The sequence below is a fragment of the Chelonia mydas genome, chromosome 1, assembly GCF_015237465.2.
Source record: "Chelonia mydas isolate rCheMyd1 chromosome 1, rCheMyd1.pri.v2, whole genome shotgun sequence".
In the NCBI taxonomy this organism is placed as follows: Eukaryota; Metazoa; Chordata; order Testudines; family Cheloniidae; genus Chelonia; species Chelonia mydas.
The window spans coordinates 155,232,326-155,260,009 of NC_057849.1; the positions used below are offsets into that span (position 1 = coordinate 155,232,326).

At 42.5% G+C, this 27,684-nt stretch overlaps 1 protein-coding gene and 1 long non-coding RNA gene across 3 annotated transcripts; one reads left to right on the forward strand and one right to left on the reverse strand.

Annotated features, from left to right (window-relative positions):
* The first annotated feature begins 513 nt into the window (after nucleotides 1–513).
* LOC102942687 (trefoil factor 2) lies at nucleotides 514–27,135 on the forward strand. 2 transcript variants are annotated; one of them, XM_037903492.2, is made up of 6 exons: nucleotides 16,239–16,457; nucleotides 19,319–19,427; nucleotides 20,723–20,818; nucleotides 21,860–22,006; nucleotides 25,925–26,074; nucleotides 26,901–27,135. In XM_037903492.2, exons 3-6 carry the CDS (start codon nucleotides 20,737–20,739, stop codon nucleotides 26,906–26,908), a joined length of 387 nt encoding a protein of 128 aa, XP_037759420.1. In that variant the 5' UTR covers nucleotides 16,239–16,457; nucleotides 19,319–19,427; nucleotides 20,723–20,736; the 3' UTR covers nucleotides 26,909–27,135. The 2 variants fall into 2 exon arrangements, with proteins under 2 accessions (XP_037759409.1, XP_037759420.1); XM_037903481.2 differs by lacking the exon at nucleotides 16,239–16,457 and adding an exon at nucleotides 514–2,963 and having other exon boundaries at nucleotides 19,319–20,818.
* Nucleotides 14,459–24,779, reverse strand: LOC122464078. The gene is made up of 3 exons (XR_006287935.1): nucleotides 24,471–24,779; nucleotides 16,235–16,328; nucleotides 14,459–14,577 (listed from the first exon to the last, which is right to left on the reverse strand). It is a non-coding gene; the product is annotated as an uncharacterized LOC122464078 (long non-coding RNA).
* Nucleotides 27,136–27,684: the final 549 nt, after the last annotated feature.

A 27,684-nucleotide genomic window follows, 5' to 3' on the forward strand; every position in this document is an offset into this window, starting at 1 on the left:
TATAACTGTACTCAAAAAAGAATTAAACAAATCATGAAGAATAGGTCCATCAATGTTTATGAGCCAAGAGGGTCAGAGATGCAACCCCGTGCTCTGGGTATCTCTAAGCCTTTGACTGCCAGATGCTGGGAATTCATGACAGGGGATGGATCACTCAATAATTGCCCTATTCTATTCATTCCCTCTGAAGCACCTGGCACCAGCCACTGTCAGAAGACAGGATGCTGGGCTAGATGGATCATTGGTCTGACCCAGTGTGGCTGTTCTGATGTTTTTATGTTGGGGGCCCAGTGGAGCTGGGCTCCACCTATGTCTGGTCCCCCCAGTGGTGTGAGCTTAGCATGTGCCAAAGGCTGAAGCTGAAGTAGGCCTTCTGCTGTTCTGGTGTGAGCAGTCAGGAATCAGGGAGTTGCAGCCAGCTTTTGAGGCCACCACTCCCTATTATGCAGCACAGACAAAGTGTAGAATCAAAGAAATAATTTTGAAAGGAAGAGGAAACATTAGGAATATTAAAAACAAACTGGTATGCAACACACCAGTTATATATTTTATTTGGATTCATTGAAAATGATAAACAGTTGCCCAGTACTAAACCAGTGAAGAGGATTTTGTTTAAAAATGAGTTGGTACCCAACCCCCACCCCTGTCCAGTCATTAACTGTGTCATTGTAAAGTAGTAGAACTAAGACAGGAATGACCTGGAAATCAGAATTATTACAGAGTAAAACCACAAGATTTAAACACATTCCTTCGGCAATGGCTCTATTGACAGAAGTTCCTGGTGTATGTTCTTGGAGTAGATTTTCTTTAATAATCCGAGGGTAAAAAAAAAGGAAAACCAATATTTAAAGGGTCAGATTTTCTCATCAAGTCCAGAGGTCAATGAAAATTATTTTTCTGAATCACAAAGGAGGAAACCTGTGACAAATTGAGAGGTGTACATTAGGCAATTGTTCAGCTCAACAGTCCCCTTCTACACATCCTCAGATGACTGTACAGTTCAGTTGGTCTATGAGAAGGAGTGTGTCAAGATTTTCTTTTTCATTAGTTCTGTTATGTCCAAGAAGTGACTAAGATCAGAGCAGAGGCCCTGATAGTGGAAATTGCATAAAGACTGGGGATGCCACAACTGGAATCTGCCCTTCATGTGGGATTTCTCCTGATGGCTAATGGAGGACACAGGATCCTAGCTGTGGAGGGCCAACAACAGAAGAATAGTACCATATGTACATACAGCAATACGAAACCAATCTATATCATTTATCTGTGTAGGCAACAGATAACTGTGATGCCCATGCAATAATTATCCTCTATTTTTCAGGTTAATGAAGATAGACACTTCACTACAGCTAGTTGAAAAGATATTCTAACGAAAAACTGCAAACATTTTTATACAACTTTTTTTATTATTATTCCTCTCCCTATCCTCAAGTTCACAACCAGCATTAAAGCTGGTTAAAAAAAATAGTCAAAATATTTTCCAGTGAAAATGTTCGTGGAAATGATTTAGATTTTTAATCTAAATTAAAATTAAATTACATTTTCCCATTGATGTAATGGGAGCTGGCTCGTGCCATATGTAAAGGTATCCTCTCCACATAACACAGCATTGGATATTTTGAATTAGGCACATGTAGTCCACTAAAAATGAGATTGGACTAGTACTAGTATGTGGTAGCCAATTAAGGATGAACCACGCTGTGCAGCATGTAATACTGTGGGCATGAGTGTGTCTGTATAGGAGAGACAGAAAACCAAATAAAGGAAAAACTCATGAAGTTCTGTCAAAAAGGGATTTGCCAGCATCACACAAAGCGTAATGCAGACCGGGGAGAACACAGGATCACCCTCCACTACCATTTGTTTCATGTATTCAAGCAATGGGATAATTATACACATTTCATAGAGATATGTTACCTTTTTTTATCGGAGGATGGAAACACCAGGGCACACCTGGGTATTCTGAATCAAAACAACATCCCTTACTTTGGCATTCTTTTTCTGAAATGCCTGAATAACAACAGTTCTTTCTTTCCTTTACATCCACAGCACATTCACCTGTACCTGTTAAACACAAAGTCCTAGATTTTGTGTATTTTTCTGTTTATGATTTTTTCCCAGTACTCTGCTCATTGATAGATAATAATAATCATGATAGATGAACTGTGACCAAAATGCACTTTATAATTTACTTGATTACACCACAGATAAGAGATTTGCCCAATGGCTTAACGTGAGAGCTCCTTCCAGCTATGCTATTATCCAGGTGATGCATACAGAGGATGCAAATAGTACTTTTTGTCATTAAGATTCCATCATTTTACTATTCTGCCAGATTCCCCAGAAGTCCACCATGTGAGTTGGCAGGAAACCAGGCAAAGTTCCATCAGATCCCTGCCTATGTTTCGTCAGGAGTTTGTTGAAACTAATACGTTTTCACAAACATTGTTTCGACAAATTGGCATTTTCCTAGTAAAACCTGTTTCCCTGGAAAATTCCTGACCAGCTCTAGTCCAAACAAATTATATCTACTCGTTCTCCTTTATCCACTAATTTGTTAACGTCCTGAAAATAATTCTAATAGGTTAGACAAACAATTTTCCTTTACAGGAGCGCTGCTGGTCCTCTCTTTATGCTATCATGTAAGTGTTTTATAATTCTCTATTTTTTCACTTAATGTACCTGGTCCTGAAGTAAGGCTCCCTGATCTGTAGTTCCCAGGCTCACCCTAAGCACCTGTTTGAAAATAGCAACAACATTAGCTACCTTCCCATCTACTAACATAGTAATTCATTTTCATTATCTATTACAGATTTTTGTTAGCAGCTCAGCCAAGTCACCAACCAGTCAAGATGACTTCTTGCTCTTTTATTTTATCCATTTGTTCCAGCATGTCTTACGTTGACACCTCACACTCTAGCAGTGCCGCACCTTTATTACCACCTGTATAAAGTATCTCAGGGGTAGGTATCTGCCCATCATCCCCTTTTAGAAAGGCTGAGGTGTATTTTTTTAGTAACTTCTCTGCAGTGTCCTTTTCCTCCCTACTAGTTTAATAAACCCTGAAAGGCTTCTTGCTTCTGATAGTCTTTGAGAATTTCTTGGTTTTTGTCTTTATCTTTGGCTATTTGCTTCTCAAATTCCCTCTTGGCCCTTCTGATGTACTATCTGCTTTCCAAAGATACTAATCACCCACTGTTCTCACTGAAGCAAATGGAAAAAAAATCAGGCCATATTTTTTCCACCTACCCTGAATAACAATCAGTCTGTGGAATCAAAGGCAAAAAAATGACAGTTCACAATATAATCAAAACAGTTATTTGGTCATAAGTGTTGCAGGGAAATTAGAAGGGAAATACATATCTGGGGCTCGAGGTACTTGCTGAGGGACGATCAGGAGTTTAGTTCTCCTATTTATACTTGTACCTGCCACAGTAGTAACCAATCAACTAAATTAAAACAGTTTCACTTGGGAGATATTTATTGGCTGTATGGTCTGCTTGCTAAAATTTAGCATGTGATTGTTTTCAAAATGTCAATGACCAGGACATAAAATATATAGCAGTTTGTACACATTTCCCTTCCAAAAAATTGCATTTATAAACTAAGAAGCAGTTTGGTATACATTCTCAAGTGAAAGAGAGAGCAGGTGACACATAGGTCCCTATGATACTGCCAAGTCCACCCACCATCTGTTTCTCAAAGGTGACATAAGTGAGATTTGTTGTGAGTGAAAAAGTTTAACTTAGGATCTGTTGGATTCTGCCTCCCAAAACATGTCTAACACCAGATCTGTTTATTTAAGGCCTATCCTAGATACAAACAGGTGAAGCTACTGCAATGGACCTATCTCTGTGTGGCAGAGTTTCCTTTGAGAGCCCCATCATTAGGTTTGCTTAGCACACAGGCCTAGGGTCAATCTGAGGAATCCTGAACTCTGACAGCTTGTCCCATGAGTGTGACAAGGAGTAACCGAGCAGCTGGTTTTAAGAGCATGAAGCACCTGGAAATCATTCCTGAAGTCCAGGACAAAGTGTATGCCCAGAAGAAACAATCTTCTTTCTTAGCTCCAAAACCTCTCTCAATTCCCTGTGATATGCACCCCTGGCAACCAGCCTTCTAGTGCCAGGTGATACTGACATAGTCTGGCAGTACCAGCATTAGCTGGAGGAAGTACTGGACTGAATCTGGTGGCAGTACTTCCTCCTCTCCTGTAGGTAGCACTATCCTAGCAGAGACAAACAGAACGCTAAAGAAAGACATGGAGAAGAAAGAGACGAGAGGGTGGGGTAGGGTGGGATGGGGAGGGAAGAAGCTGATTGATCAATCTTTGACCACAAAAGGAGTGCCAATGAGACACCACAAGGCAAGGGGAAGGAACACAGGAGTAGACTGCTGGTATCAGAGGCAATGTAGCCTGTCTATGGGTCTAAACAGTCACTTCTCTCACATGTATTGTTTTATAGCCGTTCTAAATTCAATCTTTTCCACCATGAAAAATCAGGACAAAAGGTCAAAAATATTTTTTGCAGGAGGGAAAGACAGAAGAAATTCCATTTCAGATCAACTGAAACAGAGTTTTTCGGCTTGCTCTCTAGCCAGTTCATCAGGCGGCCCTGGGAGCCAATAGGCTGCTGTAGAGCGAGGGACCCTGGGCTCCCCAGCAGCCATCCATATGGGCTACCAAGGACTTAGGGAGGCAGGTAGACTGGCAGGACATCAGGTAAGTTTCTGACTGAAACCTGTCTAGTTTTCAATGGAACTTCCATCAAAACAAACTCGTTTCTGTTGAACATTTCAATTTCTTACAAATTGGCATTTTCTGGCGGAACCTGTCCATCCAGAAATTTCAGACCAGTGCCAACAGTAGTGTTTGGTTACAGCAGTAGGTTCATCTTGCCGACTAGTTCTCATTTGTCAAATCATGGTCTCATGGTCTGATCTATTGAGCTTTCACTGCCTTTCTTATGGGTGACTTTCTCTTCATCACCAGCCTTAAAGCACATTTAAACTAGGCGCAACCTGGGGAGCAGACACTTGTTACTGCCAACTGACCGCCTCCTGAGATCTAGCAGTAACCCTCAGCTGTAAGGAAGTTCTGAGCCTAGCCCTGTCTGACATATGCTGAGTGACTGGATTTAAGAGAATGGGATCCATTTATAAGCTTGAGTGTTTAATTAGAAGGTGCTGGGGACAATGTGTGAAATGCTTATTATGTAGCCATTTGCCAGGTGATTAATAGCAGTAACAAAGGCCAAGTTCCACATATCTAGGGGTCCCTCTTAAAACTTACGAACAAACACCACCATCTCTTGCCCTCATGTAGAATTTCTGGAATCACTAAATATCTTCCCTGGATGCACTTAATTGCAATACTTCCCCATTCACAAGCACCGAGTGTGTGTATGAAACAAAGAAAGCTTTATTAAGGGTAAAAAGAGAACAGAGCATCAATATAGCTATATGAATGATAAATAACACTGTAACTTTGTCAGTAGTCTGTTAACTCAGTTCCTCATCTGCTGGAGTGAATGTCCAACAGAGAAGAGAAATTCCCGGAGGACACTGAACTGGGAGGAGCTGTGGCTGCCAGCAAGAAGAGAAATAATCCAAAGGGCCCTACTGAGAGATGGGCAGGAAGCACTTAATCCAGCTATGTTCTGTGGTCCATTGCTATAAAATCTGAGCACCTCATAAACTTTAGCATAGTTATCCTCAGAACAGCCCTGTGAGATAGGGCAGTACTATTATTGGATTGTTTTCTAGAAGATCTGTTCTAGGAATTATTTTAGGGAAGTTCTGTGGCCTGTGTTATACCGGAGGTCAGACCAGATGACGACAATGGACCCTTCTGGCCTTGGAATTTGTAAATATGCAAATGTCCTTTATCATATCACTTCTCCCTTTGCAAAACCCTACTCGTGGTTTGGTGTCAGTGTGTAGTGCAGTCCCAGAGTCCTTAGAGCCTGTCTCCAATCTCTCGAGTGTTGGTTAGTCCTGCCCTGATGCTCTACCACCTAACTTAGATTTTGGAGTACAGCTTTCTTTAGTGGATGGGTAGGAGCAGCCTTACCAGAGCTTACTCATCTCTGCTCCCTGCATCATTCCCCAATGAAAGACTCCTTCCAACAAACAAAGGATCCTTAGTAGAAGGGAACCTTTGAACACAGTCCTTGCTACTGGGGATGTACTCCCCATCCTAAAGTATGAGCTCTTTTTATCCTTGCTCCTCTCACAGTTCAATTCCAACCAATTCTGAGTCTGTGTACAATTAGGGGGACTCCACAATGTTACTGGAGAAGTTGTACATTGAAATTTTATGCAAAAGAAGTTCTCTGTAGCCATACATTCTCCTGTCCACCACTAGATAGAGAGAGGAAACTTCTTTCCCTCTGCCTCTTCTGTCCATCTGGAATTCTGGGTAAATAGCTTATGTAGGATTGCCAGATATCTGGTTTTCAACCGGAACACCAGGTCGAAAAGAGTCCCTGGTGGCTCCGGTCAGCACAGCCAACCGTGCCGTTAAAAGTCCAGTCGGCAGTGCTGTAAGGCTAAGGCCTACCTGTCCTGGCACTGCACTGTGCCCCGGAAGTGGCCACCAGGTCCGGCTCCTAGGCAGGGGAGCCATGGGGCTCCACATGCTGCCCCCACCCAGAGCACTGCCTCCACATTCCCATTAGCTGGGAACTGCAGCCAATGGGAGCTGGGGGGGGGGGCGGTGCCTGTGGGCAAGAGCTGTGCACAGAGCCTTCTGGCCCCCCCCATCCCCAGGAGCCGGACCTGCTGCTGGTCTCTTCTGGGGCACAGCGTGGTGCCAAGACTGGCAATGAGCCTGCCTCAGCCCTGCTGCGCTGTTGACCGGGAGCTGCCCGAGGTAAATCCATGCCCCAAACCCGAGCCCAACCCCCAGCCCTGAGCCCCCACAAACCTGGAGCCCCCTCCTGCATCCCAAACCCCTCATTCCCAGCCCCAGCCCAGAGCCTGCACCCTCAGCTGGAGCCCTCACCCCCTGCACCCCAACCCCAGCCCAGAGCCCCCTCCCACACCCTGAACCCCTCATCCCTCACCCCACCCCAAAACCAGTACCACCTCCTGCACCCCAACTCCCTGCCTCAATCCGCAGCCCCCTCCCACATGCCGAATCCCTTGGCCCCACCCCCCAGCCTGGAGTCCTGTCCTGCACCCCAAGACTCTCATCCCCAGCCCCACCCCAGAGCCTGCACCCCCAGCTGAAGCCCTGACCCCCTCCCACACCCTAACCTCCTACCCTAGAACCAGTGAAAATGAGTGAGGGTGGGGGAGAGCGAGCCACTGAGGAAGGGGGAAATGTAGTGAGCAGGGGGCAGGGCCCTGGGGCAGGGGCAGGGCTGGGGTGTTTGGTTTTGTGCAATTAGAAAATTGGCAGCCCTAAGCTTATACAGACAAAGCAGCTCAGCAGCCATTCTTCTTCCTGTTCCTCAATAGATGAAAGCAGAGAGCTCCTTAGTTGTTAAAGCATTAGGCCACAGGGCTTAGATTTGTACCAAACTTTGAACCCTCTCTGGATTCTATACTTAGTGTACTTTATAAAAGTGTGTGGGAGAAGGTTTAAATATTGGGGATATCCAAGAAGCCTCCTGGAACATCCTCCTTTCACTCCACTCAGAGGCCTACGCTCCTGCTATTTAGCTTATCATCCTGAGAGGAAAGGGTGATGGTCTTCTTTCCCCTCCCATAGCCTACTAGGCCCAGTGAGCCTCTCCCTGTGGGTTCACGGTGGGTTTCCCTAGCCCACTGGTGTTCATCTGCCTTTCTAAACACTTATATATAGATGGTCAAAAATTCAAAACCATTTTTCCTGAAGATTCTTTCATTCTTCTGGTTTTGGAAATGGAGTGAAATTTTTATTTTTCAAAAATTGCCATGAATCTTTTCAGACAGAAATATTTTCATTTCCGAAAAATCAAATTTTTTCCAAAAACAAAAAAAGTTTGAGTTTCAAAATAGAAAAATGTTGAAAACAAAATGTTGACTATGAAAGTCCCACCATGTGACTAAGTCAACCAATCAAATACTGGACTATGAAAAAATTCCCAAACCCAAGAAATCACACTGCTATTACAGTTCCTTTTTTAAAAAATTGCCCACATTTCCTCTTTTAAGCAGGAACATTTTCAACCAGCTCTACTGCAACTAATCTAGGCCAAGTTCTGGTTGGGTTTCACTTTGTCTAAATTGGTTCACCCTTCCCCTTCATACTAACAATAGTAATGAACACTTCTTAGTAATGTATTTACTAAGCATGATCCCATCTCAGAGAATACAAATGCTGACTATAGGGAGTATTGCAGACCATATTAGAAGATCCAGGCACATTCTTCCACAAGAAGCAAAATATACATATATATTCCTTTGAGTCTCTTCATTTTTGGTGAAACAGGGTCTGAACCTCAGATCTGAATCCAGTTCTAGAGTTTCTCAACTCTATTGTGTATTTGAATTCAGGTTTTTGGGTCGGGCCCACCTCCAGGTTGTGTGTGTGTGTGCACATTTGGTTGATCTGAGGTATCTAATCTTTCCATTTTATCTCATGGGTGTGACAAAAGCCCTCTCCCAGCACTGATTCTAACCATGTAAAATATACCACAATGGGCCATGTATTATTTTACAAGAGCTTCCTAAATGAGTCTACAGGGGTGGAATTAAAGTTGGTTTTGGCATATGCAATGGCATATTTTACACGGCTATGTTTGTCTAAGAGATTGTATGGACTATGAATATATTGGAATGTTTATCTTCCCTTAACTGTTCATTTCCGGACTTAAAATGCATAGATTTTTTTAAAATATGCAGTTCCTTGGTAGATACACAGATAGCAACCTGCACTGAGAGAGCCTTTTGTCTGTTAATTTCCATGGTTTAAAAACACATGAAAACAGTGACCTCTCCCTGCCTTTAGATCTGGAGCAAAATAATTCATTAATTAATGCCTAATTAATTTCATTTGGTGACCCCGAGTTCTTATGTTATGAGAAGTAGTAAACAACAATTCCTTATCTACTTTCTCTACACCAAAAAGAAAAGGAGTACTTGTGGCCCCTTAGAGACTAACAAATTTATTTGAGCATAAGCATCTGATGAAGTGAGCTCTAGCTCACGAAAGCTTATGCTCAGATAAATTTGTTAGTCTCTAAGGTGCCGCAAGTACTCCTTTTCTTTTTGCGGATACAGACTAACACAGCTGCTACTCTTTCTCTATACCAGTCATGATTTTATAGACCTCAATCATATCTCCCATTACCTGTCTCTTTTCCAAGCTGAAAAGTCCCAGTCTTATTAATCTCTCCTCATACAGAAGCCATCCCTAATCATTTTTGTTACCCTTTTCTGAACCTTTTTGAATTCCAATATATCTTTTTTTGAGATGGGGCGACCGCATCTGCACACAGTATTCAAGATGTGGGCATGCCATGGATTTATATAGAGGCTACATGATATTTTCTGTCCTATTATCTATCCCTTTCTTAATTATTCTCAGCATTCTGCTAGCTTTTTTGACTGCCGCTGCACATTGAGTGGATGTTTTCAGAGAACTATCCACAATGACTCCAAAATCTCTTTCTTGAGTAGTAACAGCTAATTTAGACCCCATCATTTTATATGTATAGTTAGGATTATGCTTTCCAATTTGCATTACTTTGCATTTATCAACATTAAATTTCATCTGCCATTTTGTTGCCCAGTCACCCAGTTTTGAGAGATCCTTTTGTAGCTCTTTGCAGTCTGCGTGGGATGTCACTATCTTGAGTAGTTTTGTATCATCTGCAAATTTTGCCACCTCACTGTTTACCCCTTTTTTCAGATCATTTATGAATATGTTGAATAGGACTGGTCCCTGAACAGACCCCTGGGGGCCACCACTATTTACCTCTCTCCATTCTGAAAACTGACCATTTATACCTACCCTTTGTCTCCTATCTTTTAACCAGTTACCAACCCATGAGAGCACTTTCCCTCTTTATCCTGTGGCAGCTTACTTTACGTAAGAGTCTTTGGTGAGGGACCTTGTCAAAGACTTTCTAAAGGTCTAAGTACACTATATCCACTAGATCCCCTTGGTCCACATGCTTGTTGACCCCCTCAAAGAATTCTTGTAGATTGGCAAGGCATGATTTCCCTTTACAAAAACCATGTTGACTCTTCCTCAACAAATTATGTTCATTTTTATGTCTGACAATATTGTTCTTTATTATAGTTTCAACCAGTTTGCCCGGTACTGAAGTCAGGCTTACAGGCCTGTAATTGCTGGGATCACCTCTGGAGCCCTTTTTAAAAATTGGCGTCACATTAGCTCTCCTCCAGTCATATCCAGTCAAAAGGAAGCCATATAAATGGAATGTGGGTAAAGAAAACACAAGCAGTATGAGAAATGGAACAAATCACAGCTTAAATCAGATAGTCTCAAAATTGATTAAAAACCTGCAAGATTTCAGCTTGTAATCTATTCACAATATACCAAAAACAAAGCTCTGAGCAAAGGCAATGTTATATTGTATCTAGAAAAGATGTCAGCTCTTCATTTACGTACGGATACCCATACTAACTAAACCCACCCCACCCACACACCTATCTACAGCAAACAATAGCTACATTGTGTGCATGAAAACTTGTATATATGTTTCTATATAAACAGTATATTACAATGCCGTATCAAGCCCCGTGTTTGCCCGTTTATTCTATTTATCTCTATACAGTTCTGTGTGTACATGTATAATAATCAGAGGACCCAACTGTATAGCTTCCTATCCACCTACCAGCCCCAAAGCCACAAACAAATAGCAGAAACCCACACAAAGCCCGAATCAATGGACTTTGTGCGGGATACTAAGTGGGAATCAAGGAGGCTGGGATTCAGTACTTCCAACCCACATGTGGCTGCCATACAGCCCCTCTGCAGACACGACCCCAGCCAAAGGCAGGAATAGAGGCCCTCGCCACTTTACACCTCCTGTATGGGGTGTTAGGGCCACTGAATATGCAAAGCTGGAGATCCCATAGCCCTTCCCCGGACCACCCTCTCTTGGTCCTCCCAAACTTTTACTGAGCGCTGGTCTGTTTGGGGCTGGCAGGCAGCTCCCTTCCACAGTGCACAGGAAATGATCTGATGAAGTGAGCTGTAGCTCACGAAAGCTTATGCTCAAATAAATTTGTTAGTCTCTAAAGGTGCCACAAGTACTCCTTTTCTTTTAGAGACCCCAGTGTGTCCCCAGTCTTCCTGCAGTCCCTTGAGTTACTTCAGTGATGTGGAGATCCTTGCCAGGCCTCTCTACCATGTGTGAAATTTACTGAGACAGAATTGGGCTCCGGCACTCATGGTCATTAAGGATCCCATCTCACTATTATAATGGGCCTGATTTTGATACCTTTACACATGTTGACTAGCACCTTAGTCTTAAAGTAATCTCACTGATTCCAGTGGGACTGCTCAAGAAGTAAGTGTTACTCAGTGTAGGTAAGGATATCAGCAGCTGGTCCTACAAGAGAAGTGTTAGCCCCAGTGTCTTGGTCAAAAATCTAGCTTGGGTAATTGCATTGAATCTACCTAAACTCTCCACTTCCCCTCCTAGTATTGCTAGACTAAAATTGCTGCTCTAATCTGGGTGAAATGTAATGGCCTGTGTTTATGTAGGTGGTCAGACTAAATGATCATAACAGTCCATTCTGCCCCTTAAAATCTATGAACTAATGTAGTCTTCCCCAGAGGTGGCTGCATTTCATTGCTGAGTATGTGATCTTTAAATTCTAATTCCTAGTTTAGCTCTTTAGGCTCTTACAGAATGAAAGGTGCAATATACATGTAAAGTATTTGTAACTGATGTTGCATGTCTGAGTTGATGCCTCAGTTCTGTTGAAATAACAGGCTCAACTGGAATTATTTAATCTAAGATTATCAGAGATTAGTACAGCACTATATAGAATACAGAATGAAATAGATACATTACCACCCTTTATTGTCAGACTAAGATCAGGATGAGTCTCTCCCCTGCATCTGGAAGGGACGCGCAGTCTTCATTGCCCCAACTAAGTTTCCATACCAGTATCATTATATAGGGTTTCAGACAAAGGAAACCTCGTTGCCAAGAATATTCTCCCAGAAACATATGTTGTGATGTCATTTCTATAGAGTCTCGGTTTACCTGATTTGTGTGTGAAGGCATGATTATTTACAGCTAAGAGGACTAACAATTCTTTAAGATACACTCGCTCAGTGGGTCCTTCTTACCACAGGTGCCGGCTTCCTCTGGGCCCCAGCCGTGCTCAACCCCCCGCCCAGTTCTGCCCCCTCCTCCCCCACGCCGTCTGCACGCCACGAAACAGCTGATCGCCGCAGGCGGGAGGCACTGGGAGGGAGGGGTAGGAGTTGATTGGCGGGGCCGCAGGCAAACAGGAGGCTAAGCACCCACTAATTTTTTTTCCTGGATGCTCCAGCCCTGGAATATCCACGGAGTCAGCGCCTGTGCTTCTTACCCCACAATCATTCTTCCCTCTTGATTCCCCAATGGAAAACAGTTGCTGTAAAAATCATCCCTTATTAGTTTCCCAAGTAAGCATTTTATATATACGTATGTATGTTAAGGAGATGGTTTCCAAGAATATCTGGAGTTTTATAGACATGTAGGCACCCAAGAATTATTAAATACAGCACAGTGAATAAATTCCGGAAAAGGCTTACTTATCAATCAAGGAGCAGTGTTCTGGGCCTTAGAATTCAGACATACTCTTTGTTGAAGATTCTAAAGAATAGTTAATATATGTAAATAAATATACAGGAAAAAATAACTAAAAACATTCATATTTACTGACAGGGGTACTAACACAGAGAATATTCTAAATTAAGATTAAAACACATCCACTCACATGGGTTTGACAACAGATAAATAGTTTAAAACACTGAGGCAGTGGAATTAAAAACAAGCTCTAAATTAAACTCTTTCCTCAGTGTTTCACTCTTTGCTATGCTGATAGTTTAATTTTTTATATAGATAAAATGGGGATTTTAAGCAAATTTTTTATTGATATTTTTAGTGAAAATTGCACAGAAGGGAAGGTTTTTTTCAGTTCTGTTGGTAAGATCACAGACTATTTGACAAACGAGATACTACTTAATTTGAGTAAGGATGTATTCTGATAATTGGGCCTACAAATTTACCTGCATTGTGAGTGGAACTGTCAGATATTGGGCCTAAATGGTGGATACAGTAATAAGGGGATGGAATATTCCACCCATCACTCCCTTTTTGAGTCCTTAAAAGAAATAGATTTAGTGGATAAAGTATGAAAGAACAAAAAGAACAGCTGGGAAGAATAGACAGAGGCCACTGGAGTGAGCTTCACCATCACAGGTGTCTCTACCACAGTTTCCTGGGACCCCTAGCCTTCATCATCTTAATCTTGAGAGGTGTCCTGACCAGAATGGGCCAAAGAGAGGGACCTGATGACATTGTCACCCCTACCAGTTCCAGCTGAATCCCAAACTCCACCTGGATTGATAGTTCTTACCATCTTTGCTCCCATCTAAGAGACTGCCAAACAAGGGGGTTTTTCCTTCTAAGACTGGACGTTAACAGCAGCAACAGTGACGTTTCCAACCCATCTTAAATAACTAATTCTCTTTCCCCCAAAAGGACAATTACTACCACCTTTGAGACCATCTAAGAGATGGTCAAACAACAGGGTATTTTCCTTCTAAAACATATCTACAGATAAAGGGAAAGGGAACAAGGAACACTGTTAAAATAAAAGCCTTATTTAATATTTTGCATTTCAAATACTTTAACTCTTTCCCCATCTTTTCTTTATCTTCAACAAAAGGTTAAAAGGATTTTTAATGATGTTTTTGCCACAGTGCTAAGCAGCTGAGCTCTTTGTATACCAAGCCTCGGACCTTGTTTAACACTGTTTAATGTTGGGCAGTGACTGGATTATGTTAACACTTTTGGACCATTTATTCCATCTAAATTAATACAACAGGTGGCAGGAGCCTCAGACACAAAGGATTAGATTGAACAGATTACACTTAGCCCATAATAAGAGGCAGTGTGGAGCCGCATTGCTGCAGGGGTCCTGTGCCCACAGGAAAAGTGCATACACTGCTATATTCCTTCATGGGGTGCAGCACACTCCTGTTGTGTGGAGTTCTGTCTCCTCCTGGAGACAGAGAGAGCAGTCACTGGGCTCCCACAGGCAAAAGGACACGCATCATGTTAGCCCCTTATATGGTACATACAATGGTGGGCAAGGTTCCTTACTCTGTCTCTCCCCCACAGACCACTGGCTAACTGCAAGAGGACTAGAGAGGATCTAGCCCTAAGTAAGACAATAACATGACAACAAGAATGCCAGTAGACTACCAAGGAGAGCAGTATAGAAAGGATAGGGGTGGAAAATATCACCCATATCTAAATTCCACAAATAATCCCTTAAACACAGGCATCCCTGAAAAGTTAGTGGCCTGAAGTCAGTTCTTCATGTGATGGTATTGTGAAATCACCACTACTTCTGACCAATTTCTCTTTTCTTCAGAACGAGGCCTCTAATCTGAAACAATAAGAAAAGCCAAACAAGACTACAAAGATTTTTAGTTTTCTTTTTTTCCTCTCGCTCTCATTTTCGTGTTTTAAGAGGATCTCTGTGAGTGAACACTTTAATGCTCCCAAAAATGAGACTGTTATGTGAAAACATATTGCATATTTATGCCCAAGTAGTGTATAAGTGTTCAGTGCTCAAAACTGGCAGGTGAGGGACTCAATTTAGATCAGTGCTGGCCACCGCTTCCCGCGGCTCCCATTGGCCAAGAAACGGCGAACCGCGGCCACTGGGAGCTGCAGGCAGCCGTGCTTGTGGACAGTCAATGTAAACACTGTCTCGCGGCCTGCCAGTGGATTACCCTGATGGGCCGCGTGCGGCCCACAGGCCACAGGGTTGCTCACCACTGATATAGACTGACCCCATCCTCTTGCATCCCATCAGTGGGGCCCTACCAAATTCACGGCCCTGAAAAACACATCACAGACTGTGAACTCTGGTCTCCCCCGTGAAATCTGGCTATTATAGTGGGGTCGTGGTATCGCCACCCTTACTTCTGTACTGCCTTCAGAGCTGGGCAGCTGGAGAGTGATGGCTGCTGGCCAGGCGCCCAGCTGTGATGGCAGCACTGCCACCAGCCGCAGCGCAGAAGTAAAGATGCTAATACCACACCACGCCACCCTCACTTCTGTGCGGCTGCTGGTGGCGGCGCTGCCTTCAGAACTGGGCTCCCGGCCAGCAGCCCCCGCTCTCCAGCCACCCAGCTCTGAAGGTGATGCAGAAGTAAGGGTGGCGATACTACAACCTCCTTTCAGTAGCCTTGCAACATCCCCCTCCCCCCCGCCCCGCACTGACCCCCTATTGGGTCAGGACGCCCATGGTTACAACACTCTGAAATTTCAGATTTAAATATCTGAAACTGTGAAATTTAAGATTTTAAAAATCCTATGAGCATGAAATTTATCAAAATGGACCATGAATTTGGTAGGGCCCTACCTATCAGACTGCTCTGGGACTGGTCAGACAGTCCCTTGACAATTGGCACAAATTTGGTTCCAAAAATATAGAAAATAAACCACGTGAATGTATTGCTCACCCAATGAAAGGAAATAAATTCACTCAAGGGAAATCTAAAATAACTTTCTAGCTATTATAACAAAGGAGATAAACAGATTAACAATCATGTGTTTGCAAAAGAATAGAAGCCGATAGCTTTCAGATTAAGTTGTTTGTTAAGGGCCCAATCCTATACTCTTTGCATAGGTAAATCTTCAGTGGAAGTTTTGCCCTTGTGAGTAGAATGGGATTGGGCCCAACACTTGACAGCGCAAGGATAACAGACTTAATAAATAATTTATTAAGCAATAGGAGTGACAAATTCTATAAGTACTTTTTAGGAGTCGCACCAAGGTCTAGTAATCAACTCAACATTGCTGCCCCGTTCTGACAGCAACAGAGTTCCTCACTTTTGGATACAAAGGAATTCATTTAGTCATTTGCTTTTCGTATAAAAGAAGAAGGTTTCAGCAACCTAAGCTTTTCTCATGGTTTGATGCAGCTCCCACTGAAGCCAGTGGAAGGACTCCCATTGATTTCCGTGTGTGCTGCATCAAACTCTTAGGTTGCATTGACAAAATTGTGTGTAGGACAAGAAACTGAATTCCTTTACCTGAAATGTGACGTTTTCTCCATGTGATGGTAGGAAGAAGTCTATCATGAATTGCTGGATGTTAACTTGTAACACAGACCACTTCTGCTTGCTCCTGCATAATATATGAAGCAAAGGATGAACAAAGTGCTAACCCATTATACTTTGATGGATCATGACTTCCAGAAAGAAACTCCAATAAACGGAGTATGGATGGATTTTGAGAAAAATGAGCTTTGCTATGGTAGGCCAAAATATTTATTACAGGGTCAGTAATGTTTTTTCAATTAATAAGTGATCCTCAAAACAAATGGGGGAGGTGAAAAGAGTTCTTAATGTTGACGAATAGCACACTGTCAAAGAACTCAGTGCAGGAAACAAGCCAGGGATTTAAAAAAAGTCATTCACCCATTTGATACTAGTGAACAGGAAGATTTTCCTGGTGAGCAGGAGGGCATATCCCATCAATATGTGCAGAGTATAAACTGTCTGAGGTAGGGGGTGGAAACAGGCTGAGTTAGTTAGGGATGGTCAATAAATTACTTGGAAAACTGGATTTTTGATTAAGTGACACTTTTCTAGAAAACAGCCTAATTTCCATGACACATTTGACTTTTTTCAACCCCCACCACCCCCAAATACTTGAAGACTGAAAAAATGTTGGCCCAAAATGAAACTATTTGATTCAGAAATGCTTCCAGGTACCTCATAGGAGTTATAGTTCAACTGCCTCTTGCCCCCATTCTCATGGACCATTCTCCCTGGCTCGACTACATCTCCCATGATGCAACTCAATAAGAGGGGCGATGGTGGTGCATCATGGGAGATTTAGTCCAGTCCATGTTCCAACTAGTCTAATCAGTTGTGTATCTGTGGAAGCAGAGCTGCACCGGTTTGAAGATGACGTGCCCTGACTGAGTGCTAGTATCAGGAGGCTTTATGCCTTTGTAAAGCATTCTGCATCTTGAACTGTGTAGAGAGTGTACTGGGTAGATGGACTTGCCAGACCCTCATGCTACCTGCCTCTATGCCTTCCTTGCTGCCCTCCATACTTGCCTGTCCTCTCCCGCCTCAGTGCAACATAGTAAACAATGGCAACAGAATTCCCATACAGACCAACCTAATAATGTCCACTGAGTCAGGACTTGCCTTTGATTAGCCACAATAGGGTAACCTTGGGAGCAGGGGGGTGGACTATAGTGAACAAGCCAGAGCATGGAAATGGGGAGGAGAGGTGGTTCCTTTTTGATCATTAAAAGCAAGAAGTCCCTCCTCCCCCCCCACAAAAAGAAACCTGCAAAGGGAATTCATTTTTTCCCTTGTCAATATGTAACCATGCCCCCTGCATGGGTCATTTGTGGGGAATGAACACCAGACCTCTGGATCAAAAAGCATGAGGCCCTATTTGCTTGAGCTAAATGATCAGATCCTCAGCTGATGTAAATTGTCAGCGCTCTATTGACTTCAATGGAGCTATGACTGTTTACACCAGCTGATGATCTACCTATGAACTAGCCTACTCTTTTGGAAGCAGTCGCAGGCTCATACATGTCTATATATGGTCCAACCACTAAAAGGATCAAAGACCTACACTCTGCCAGTGAGGACTGCATATATGCAGAACATCATTTTCTCTTGGTCATTGAAGTAACTAGCTGAACATGGTAGCTGTAGAACACATGCAGGTGTGGCTCAAAGGTTTTGTCAGCATGAGTCTCAGAAGATCGACATAACTCCTGAGTGATGAACCCACACACAAGTGATGCATGCAGGTCATCCCAAATAGATGCCAATAAAATCTTTTTAGCAAAGTACACCATTCTGTTTTCTCCATTTGCCACATTTTACATTAAAAATATTTAGCAGTTATGTTCACAGCATACAATATACCACAGAAATATTTATCTTCTTTTTATTAGTACTGTTTTTGTATCCTTCCACCTTACATGCCTTGGAATCATGTCTGACAAAACAGACCACAAAGGCAGACAATACAGTCTGAAAATTCTAAATATGGAAAAGCTATCTTAGGCTATTAACAGTGGTGTCAGGATTTTAAGCTCTGATCATACCTCTCAAAGAAACCTCTTTCTAAGGAACGTCTTTCAATTTAATCCCATAATTCCCTACATTCCTCACAGATTTGGTGTCCCTCTCATTTTTTTTTTTATGTTTCACAGGATACAAACAGAGAAGCCAAATAAAAACAAAATACTCATACTGGAAGATTGCAACATAACACTACATTATTTCTTAGAAATCAGAATGATAAAAGAACCCAGAAAAAGAGAGAGACAAAGCAGGCTGCTCCCTAAAACAGAGAAGCATAACTCATCTCACCTAACTCTAAGCTGTCTGTCTGCTGACAAACTGTGCTAGGCCCAGACTACATGCTTCCCTACAGACCCCATAACGTGCAAGCAGGACCAAGAAACCTCTTACTCTTAAAGTAATAATGTTAAAATTTGTACATGGTCTTCAATACACCACCCTTTTGTTTAAAATTATTTAAGACAGAAGTAACGGGGTCATTACACTAAATAGGTGAATCCCACAGCACTGTAATGTACCTGCATGAATAATTTTATGCCCCTTTTTGGTCTTTGTCACATTTGTGCCTTGGCAAGTTGAGAGGTATGGGTCTAATATCACACAGTCTATCAGAGTTAGAAACAAATTGATTTCCCCACTGGAAAGATTGGTGTAATAATGGTCTCTATCAGGCCGACCCCAATTGTGAGCACAACTGTTAGAAAGTGGGTGAAAGTTCACAAAATGTTACCATCACCTATAACAAGTGTGGACAGAAAAAGATATGAAAGGGAGACAGAGACTGGACTAGTTCAGACAGAAAGCTCTACTGATCCAACCCCAGGGCTGTGTTGAGATCATATCTGGTTAATAAGAGAATGGAAATTAATGGACCAAAACTGATGTGCTGGAAATCAGGACTAACTGGTGGACAAGTAGTGAGGGTATGAGCTATTCTACCCAGCGCCACCCTTTTAGGGTTCTTATAAAAGGGACTCTCCGGGGATCAAATAGGGAATAGACTCCTGGGGGAATCCCTTGAGCAAAGGCCAACAGGCATCTGCTTCATTCCAGAGACTGTCCTTCGCTGGTGAACCTTGATCATCAGTATGTCTAGACCAGCACACCAGTGAGGACGCCTGACCATCGCTGCTGGACCAGTGAGGATCCCAGACTGATATACGTGAGATTCTACCCTGCCTTCCTTTTCCTTTGCGTCCACCACTATCTTCCTCTGGGACTCTGTCTGCTAGCTTTACACCTGAGCCAGAGACCAATCGCACCACATGACACCAGCACAACAAGATTAAATGGCTCATTGAAGTCCGTGCAGCCTGAGATGGATAAAGGAGAGGGACCTGACCAGACCAGCCATATGACATCCCAGACCAGGGAAGTGAGCCAGAGTCCAGAGCAATAGCTGTCATGGCCAACCTGACAGCCCAAAGCATCCACCTGTGACTGACCACCCCTTTGTATTGTGAGAATGTCAACAAAAGCCTTATTTCTCCCACCTTTACTATCCTTTTTCTTCCTTCCTTTTTCTTTCTGTTTTGCCAGAAGCAGAAAAAGTAACCACCATTCTCAGAGGTCAACTCAATATACAACAGAACTAATCCTTTCTTCTCCACTAAGATGGACTGTTTGACAAAATATGAGACTTTAACCAATATCCTCGCTCTAAAAAGGACTTTGATAAGTTTGAATTAAGTTTGTTTTGCATAATCACTCTATTGCAAGATGTTTTTTCTCTTGTGTGACCTAATCAATCAATATATTTCCAAACTTTGGCCTTTTTTTTTTTTTTTTTTTTTTTTTTTTTTTTTTAGTGTTTGCACCCTGGGATTAAGCTGGCCAAGGTCTCTCCGCTCATCATAACCCCAGACCATATTGGACTATTTGGCGTTGTACAGTGACAGGGTCAGGTTAATACCTTTGACTCCCTGGGCTCACCTATTCCATTGAAATTAACACAACAGTTCTTTACTTCCTAATGTGAAGTGGTTTCCTTCTCTACAGGCCAAATGGATTGTGAGCTATCCTTTCACTGGTTCAGGAGCGAATATCACCTGCTCTGGGCCTTGGCCCAGTGGAAGTCTTGAAGCAGAAATTATATATTTGGAGGGAAAATATTGCTCTGGCAAGTTGTTTTATTAGAAATATGCAGCGACAGTTTGAAGCTGCTCAGAGGTTTGGAATGTCCCCAAGGAAATGAGCTCAGGTGAGGTAGTCAAAGGTGTATGATTAATGCAGTTTGTCACAGGAGTTTGCGTTTTATCAAATGGATATCACCACCACATATATGATATACTTGGTTAGATTTTCTAATCAAAAGAAAAAGATACTCTAGGTGGAGCCTGGTCTGGCAAAGCATTATCTGAACCTACTGCACAAACATAGAATAGGGTATAAAATGAACCCTTCTGAATGTAAGGGGTATTTATCCGAGATCCAAATTCTCTCTCTTTTCTTTTTGAGAACTCCACACTGCAATGGACCAGAAGGGGATCCAGTTACTGTCAGTCATCCTCATTTTAGGGCTCAGTGCACTGACTGAAGGAGCAGAAGCCCCAGGTAAGTATATTTATTTGCTATTGCATTCAGAAGTACTTACATGGGCCTGATGCTGCTGATTTCAATAGCAGCAAGAGCAGATCTCCTATTTGGGTACAATAAAACATTAACATTTCATCTCAAGGTATTGTTCCATGACCCTGACCGGCTGCTACTGAACTCAATAGCAAAAATCCCCCTGACTTCACTGGGAGCAAGATTAACATTCATACGCTTAGCAAAACAAGCAGCAATCTACAAAAAGGAGTAGTAATAGACATCGAACCTGGTACTACCCATTAGAAAACCAGAAAGATCTTGCCTCATGATGTGCTATTGTAGCCAATTCTCTCCAAAAAGCGCACTGTTTATTTTAACTTATACCACACTGTTGTGCCAATGCAAGCAGAAAGTTGTATATAAATACTGCATAATCAGACAAAGAAATCCAATTAGACAACCCAAGAAATGGGCAGCAAGTAACTAGGTTTGATGCATTTAGACAGCTTTTATTGAACCAATCTATTACTGATGCCTCTACTGTAAGATTAGAATGTTAAAATTCTAGCTATTACAATTTGCTTCTGATCCCTTATTTTACAATAACCTGACTACCATGGTTTTGCATCTTCACAACTATACTAATTTGCATGGAACCCTTCTCTCTCTCTTTCTTTCTAAAAGATCAGCAAAGGTGTCAAAATTTGCTGGATCTGGAATAGTATATGATGTTACATTCTTACTCCTGGGCCTGATCCAAAGTTTACTGAACTCAGTGGGCCTCATTCCATTACCTGAATGGATTTGGGGGAAGGACAGTAATTCTTAATGGGTGAAACCCTGGTCCCACTGAAGTCAATGGAAGTTTTGCCATTGACCTCAATGGAGCCAGTATCTTCATACTGTTGAAAAGCTGTAGACCAAATGATTTCTGGCTTCAGTGGGTCATGGAGAATTTATGTTTGCAAGATTGTTTGAAACCAGTGAAAGTGCCACTGATAAAAAAAACACTAGTAGGGATAACGAGAGAGAGATGGTAACATTGATTTTTGTTCTAAACAGCTCCATGCCAATGTGCTGTGGCTCCAAAAAACAGAGTGAACTGCGGGCCTCCAGGAATCACTGCCAAGCAATGCGAGGACGCAGGATGCTGTTTCAATTCAGAAGTTCCTGGCATCCCCTGGTGCTTCATTCCTCTCGCAAGGAAATGTAATGTACCTTTCTGAAACGTGTCTGATTTCCCTAGTGCTTTACTATGCAAAAATGTGTCCAGGGGGGAAACAGTGCTACTTACACAATAAGAAGGACAACCAAATGGGTGCAGATTTCTATTAGAATGCTGCAAAGAGTGAGGACAGTGAAAAATATTAGCGTAGGCAACATTCAACCTTACTTTCAAGTCTCCTATATCTCTATTTTTCTCACATGCTCTACATCAGTCATTTGCTTTCTCTCCTGGATAGAAGTTAGCAAGTAATTAAAAGTGGCCCCCATCTGCAGCCGTGTTGACTAAAGTTAGGAATGTCTTTGTTAATTTATATTTGTTTTCTAAGTGGCTATCCAGGGCTAGAGTTACTCCACATCGAGTCTGATCCAAGGCCAGGAAAAAAAAAAATCTTTAAGGGGACATGAGCGCATCTTTAACTGCTTAGTGCCTTCTGCAAAAGACCCCTGGGTCTATCTTCTCTCCAAACTCCTGATAACTTCTCTCCATTCTCACTCACTCCCCATTTTAACTCCAGTTTTCTGTTCTCCTCCCCTCCCCCGCACTCATTCACGGCATCCCTCCCATTATGCTCTTCAGGTAAGGTGCCCCAACTGCAGAACCTCAGCCCCTGCTTTAGCTTCTTCCTTGAATAAGTCCTATGGATCCTGTATTATTTTGTTTTTTTCCTTAAAATTTGAAAAGATGTTCCCCAACTTTGTCTCTAACGGACACCAGACTTAACTGAATAGGAATTGTAGGGCCATGGCTCTGATCCTGCAACATGTAGCATACAGGGAAATTCTGCTGTGCTCGCATGCTTCATATAGCAAGATTTGAGCCATGGATGTAACTCAAGACACTAAGGACTTGACTGAGGAAACTATTCTATAGTGATTCCAGGCTGGAGATAGAAACTCCGCCATTGAGTTGGGCCCTATACAGAATAAATTAATTAATTAATTTAGCCTCAAAAACCTCTAGAGTACCTTGCAAAGACCTCAGAGCTATGTGGTGTCCAGTCCTATTAATAAATATCTAAAGGGGCTGCCTTTTCCTTTTGTTTTATTGTATCCATAATGCTTAATTCTAATTTAGTACTACCCACTGAAGTCAAGAAGGGCAACGGATTCTTATCTGTAAATGAAGCCACCCACTCTTAACACGAGTAGTTGGAGGATATTGAACATGTACACTGGAGCAAGTTTGTTTCTGGCTAGCAAGGAATAGACAGAGAAGTAGTGAAACACCTACATTCAAGAATATCCTCTCTTTGGTACCCAGAGTATTTAGGCCATAGAATTCAAATCCTTTTATTTTAGGGCCAAGAGAAGAAACAACATCAAACAGACATGGGATGATACACCCCTTTTCAACACCCTTCTCCAAAAGAAAGAGGTGTAGTTTTACCTGAAAAACGCTTGAGAACTATAAGAGCTCTTAAAAAGAAAGAACAAGCCCATTTCAACCCTGCTTTTAGGCAACTTATGCCAGAGGAGAGTCCTACTAAGAACACCCAAAGGGCAGCAAACCCTGTGTAAAGCTTTTCCTGTAGTATTAGATATTTATAAACGTATTGACTAGGAGAGACAATGCAAAGCACTCATCAACAGTAGAATGGTAAGTCTAGAAACTCTCTTATTATTCACATGACTACTGCACATCAGACCTGCTGTAGCAGTATAGTTCACAGACACCTTAATACTTTACGGACTAGGTTCAGCATTCATAAGTCATTTGGTCTCTATCATGATGAGTCATTTTTATTACCTTTCATAAAGATAAGATGGATAATGCTTCCATTCCAGCCCCTAAGTAGCCAGATCTCTATTCAGCAGTGAAGAGGACAGGGAAAACAAACAAACAAAAACCAGGGTCAAAGAGAAAAGAATATAAGTGTGATTCAGTTCTGAAAAGCAAGCATTCAAAAAAGGCAGCTTCTTGCTCAGCAGGTTTGCTTCCCCCCTGTATTCAGTTCTTTCCTGTTACCTTAATGACACAACCAGATCTTTACTCCTGTCGGCCCTGAAGAGCCACCACAGCTCTGGGAGGAAGATACATTTTATTCCTTCTTTTGCATCATCAACAACTTTCTGCTCTAAGTTCCAATTAGTTAAAGCCATGCAAACTCATTGAAGGCAACTGGAGTTGCACATTAACACTGAGGACATAATATGAAAATAGTGAGATTGCATAATTGTAACAGGCAGTTTTCTAACAGAACCTTTATTACAATTTATACGATACATGAGACAGAAAGAAGCCATCTGGGCTGTCAGAGCCCAGACTGATTTTGTACTCTGAGAATTAGGAGGGCGAGGAGGGAATCATTTTATTTTATAAATGGAACATGTTTCTTATGGGAATCATGAGAAACAAACGGCAGAATCGCACAGTGCCATTTTTACAAATTCACTTTTCAGAGCAGGACTGTACATCAATAAATATTATTGTGCAGGAACACCATACCTGAGCTGCATGGTGGTGAGATATGCCCACATAAGTTTTTCCACAGCTGCTGAAGGGGAATTGGAGATTTACCAAACAGATATGCACAGCTACAGTTATCAGTTGATGTCAATTCTGCAATGGTCTCCTGGATCCCGATGTGAACTTTCACCCCTAGTTTGAAGCATGGACCCTGATTACCTCCTAAGCAGCCTACTTCCCTCATATGATTGAAGGCTGAGCACTGATATAACCAATTCCCCTCAGTCTGACCTACTTGCTGAAAAACTGCTCTTGCCTGCCCACCTAGGCTGTGCTCCTCCCACCAGGCTAAGAAGGTACAACACACTTGTTAAGAGCCAGATTCTGATTTCTGAGGCTTTAGGGAACCTTCTCAGATCTGCCCTATGAAAGGGTCAGGCTGAATTGCAGTCTATGTGATCTGGAGAACACAGGTGCTGTTCCATTCTGACTCCCTAGGGCAGGGGGAGACACCACCATTGTTTTTAGTGGGGAGGGGTGAGGAAGAGGCAAGATCATGACTCCACCATTGACTTTGCTCCTGCATGCTAGGTAGTTCTAGGAAGCATTTTGCCTCTGAGGCACAATTCCTCCCCACGATCCTGCTGAGGTGGGAGGGCTCCCCACCCCCCTTTATTCTGGACTTAAGCTAAACAGGCATAGCTTTGCCCCATGTGAATCTGGTACCTATGTTGAGAAGACTGGCCTGGCTGTCATGTTCAGTCATGGGCCAAACCTCACTAATGTATTGTTTAAGTTCTAAGCTGCATTGTTGTCATGATGCCCCAGATCAGAGAAGTTTACACTCTGTACAAAGCCAATTATTACACAATTATTAAAATATTTAACCTTTTGCTTCCAGGTACTGGGATCTGGTTTTGATTCCTTCATTCTGCTGGATTACTTAAATCAGGCAGTTTCTGCGGTTAGCACCTTCTGTAGGAAATGTGGGCCAAATTCTCTGCCCCCACTGCACTCCCTTTACCTCCCTCAGACCAATGGGAGCGGCCAAAGCACCATGCACTCCCACAATCCCCATCTAGCAGCTGGTCCCTAGTTGCTCTAAACTGCACCTGTGACCAAGGCTGGGTGTAGAATCAAGGAGCTGTAACGGGCTCCCTGACAGAACCCTCCTCCCCCCACCACACCCAGCACATGTTTGATGCAGCAGGGACTCTGTCTCTTTATTTCTATAACCAAGTCCAGTGCTATTAAACTAACAATTTGTCAGTGGATTACAAATAAACATCATGTACGCCTCCACCTACCTGTCTGTAGCCATCTGATGTCTGGTCTTACACTTAGATTGTCAGATGTCTGGGGCAGGAACTGTGTTTTTGTTCTGTGTTTGATCAGCACCTGGCCCATGACTGGGGGTCCTGGGTGCTATGGTAATATTAATAATGAATAGAATAAAAGAAACCTAAGGTAACGTGCCTTTTTAAAAAAAACAGATAAAAAGGTCTGTCCAGCAGAGGTAAAACTCAGAAAGAACTGTGGTTACCCCGGCATCCCTGCTAAAGTATGTAAGGCGAGAGGATGTTGTTTTGAATCAAGGCCCCCTGCTGTTGCCTGGTGCTTTTATCCTCTTCTGGTAGAAGAAGGTAAGTTATGTGTGTGAAGTAAAGTTAATTTTCTCAGGGCATGAACACATAGAGGCTTGTAGTTGGGAATTTTACTCTTTTACTTTCTGATCTGCATGAGACTTTGCAGGCTAAGCGTTAGTAGAGAATTCCCTTAGACTAAGCTTCATGGAGTCTTCCGTCATTATTTGCTTGTGTTGAAGGCTTGCATGCTCAGGGTGTGAGTGAGGTAGAGATCTTTAATGTTTAAAAAAGGGGGGATGAATAATCATAGAAATGTGGGCCTGGAAGGGACGTCAAGAGCTCATCCAGTCCATCCCCCTATGCTGAGGCAGGACATAACGATGTATTACATGACACTCACTGCTGTTATAATGTTGCCTGCAGTGATGCAAGATGTGTGGCGATAAAGGGATATGAAGACAGTTCTTGTGCATACAGTACTTAGTACTGCTCTGCGGCTAACCCTCTCCAACCGGGATCCTGCATCCTAGGACCAGCCATCAGGGTGTCAATGCCACAAGGAGGGCACAGGAAGGTGGTTCAGAGTCCAGATGGGGCATCTCAGCCTCTCTGGAACTTCCCCTCTGTGGATCACAGCCCTCAGCTTAGTCATCTCCTCTGTGTCACAGAAATAATAACACCTTTACACACACTCCTTGATAGATCTTCATAACTCATGTGCCTTAAACATATAGAAAGATGTGTAGGAGGGAACTGTTGTGCTGAATAATTGCCTGACATACAACTTTTTGTTATCTGCCACAGGCAAACACATGCTTTTAATTTTCTGTGGATCTGATGAAAAAATTCAACTCTTAACCCATTTCCCTTCTTTCTTCCCTAGATTGTTAGAGACCATGCACCAGGAAATTGCACCAGGAACCTCTCTGTCAATGGATCTACTCACACAGGAAAATAATAGAAAGCCTTCACATCTTACACTTCGCACTCTGTAATAATTCTGATTTCCAGATCATTTTTGCCTTGGATTTACTCCTTTTCCGATGACCCAGTTAATCATAGCTTTTATTCTTTTCAGTAGGTTGGTACCAAGCAGCTGTCCAAAGCAATAAAAGAGTCAAAACAAAATGTATAAATGCTGAGTTGTCCTTTGTTTTTAATTGTCCCAATATTTCTCCCTTCCTCTAGATGTACATACTTTAGTGCTCTGCAGATGAGACATTAGTCAATAATATTTCTGACACAAACCACAGGACTTTCAGTTAGGGTCAGATTGCGATGCCCTTACCAGAGCTGGGGGGAATTTTTTGATGAAACTGTTGTTGTAAAATGCTGATTTGTTGAAACTGAAACTTTTCACAAAATTATGACAGTTTCTACAAAACTTTCACTGGGGCGGGTTCTTGGGTCCAGGAGGGACTCTGTCTTCAAAACGCTAATAGTCTCTGTGGGAACTAGGTTCAATTCCATGCTCTGCCCAATTCAGAGCAGGAACTTGAAGTGGTATCTTGCTCATCCTAGCTGAGTGCTTCAGCCACTGGCTATTGTCTCACCTGGCTGCTGCTTGAAAAATTTTAAGGGTCTCAATTTTGTCCCATTGAGGAAGGGGAAAATCCTTGACGTCTACAATTTTTGCTGGACCAGAAATACCATTTCCCATCCACCTC

Bases quoted from the DNA above. Each gene is read 5' to 3' on its own strand.
- LOC102942687 (XM_037903481.2), top strand. From the start codon at position 20,737: ATGGACCAGAAGGGGATCCAGTTACTGTCAGTCATCCTCATTTTAGGG. The intron at 20,819-21,859 runs GTAAGTATATTT...TGTTCTAAACAG, and splicing joins TGAAGGAGCAGAAGCCCCAG to CTCCATGCCAATGTGCTGTG. The intron at 22,007-25,924 runs GTAATGTACCTT...TAAAAAAAACAG, and splicing joins CATTCCTCTCGCAAGGAAAT to ATAAAAAGGTCTGTCCAGCA.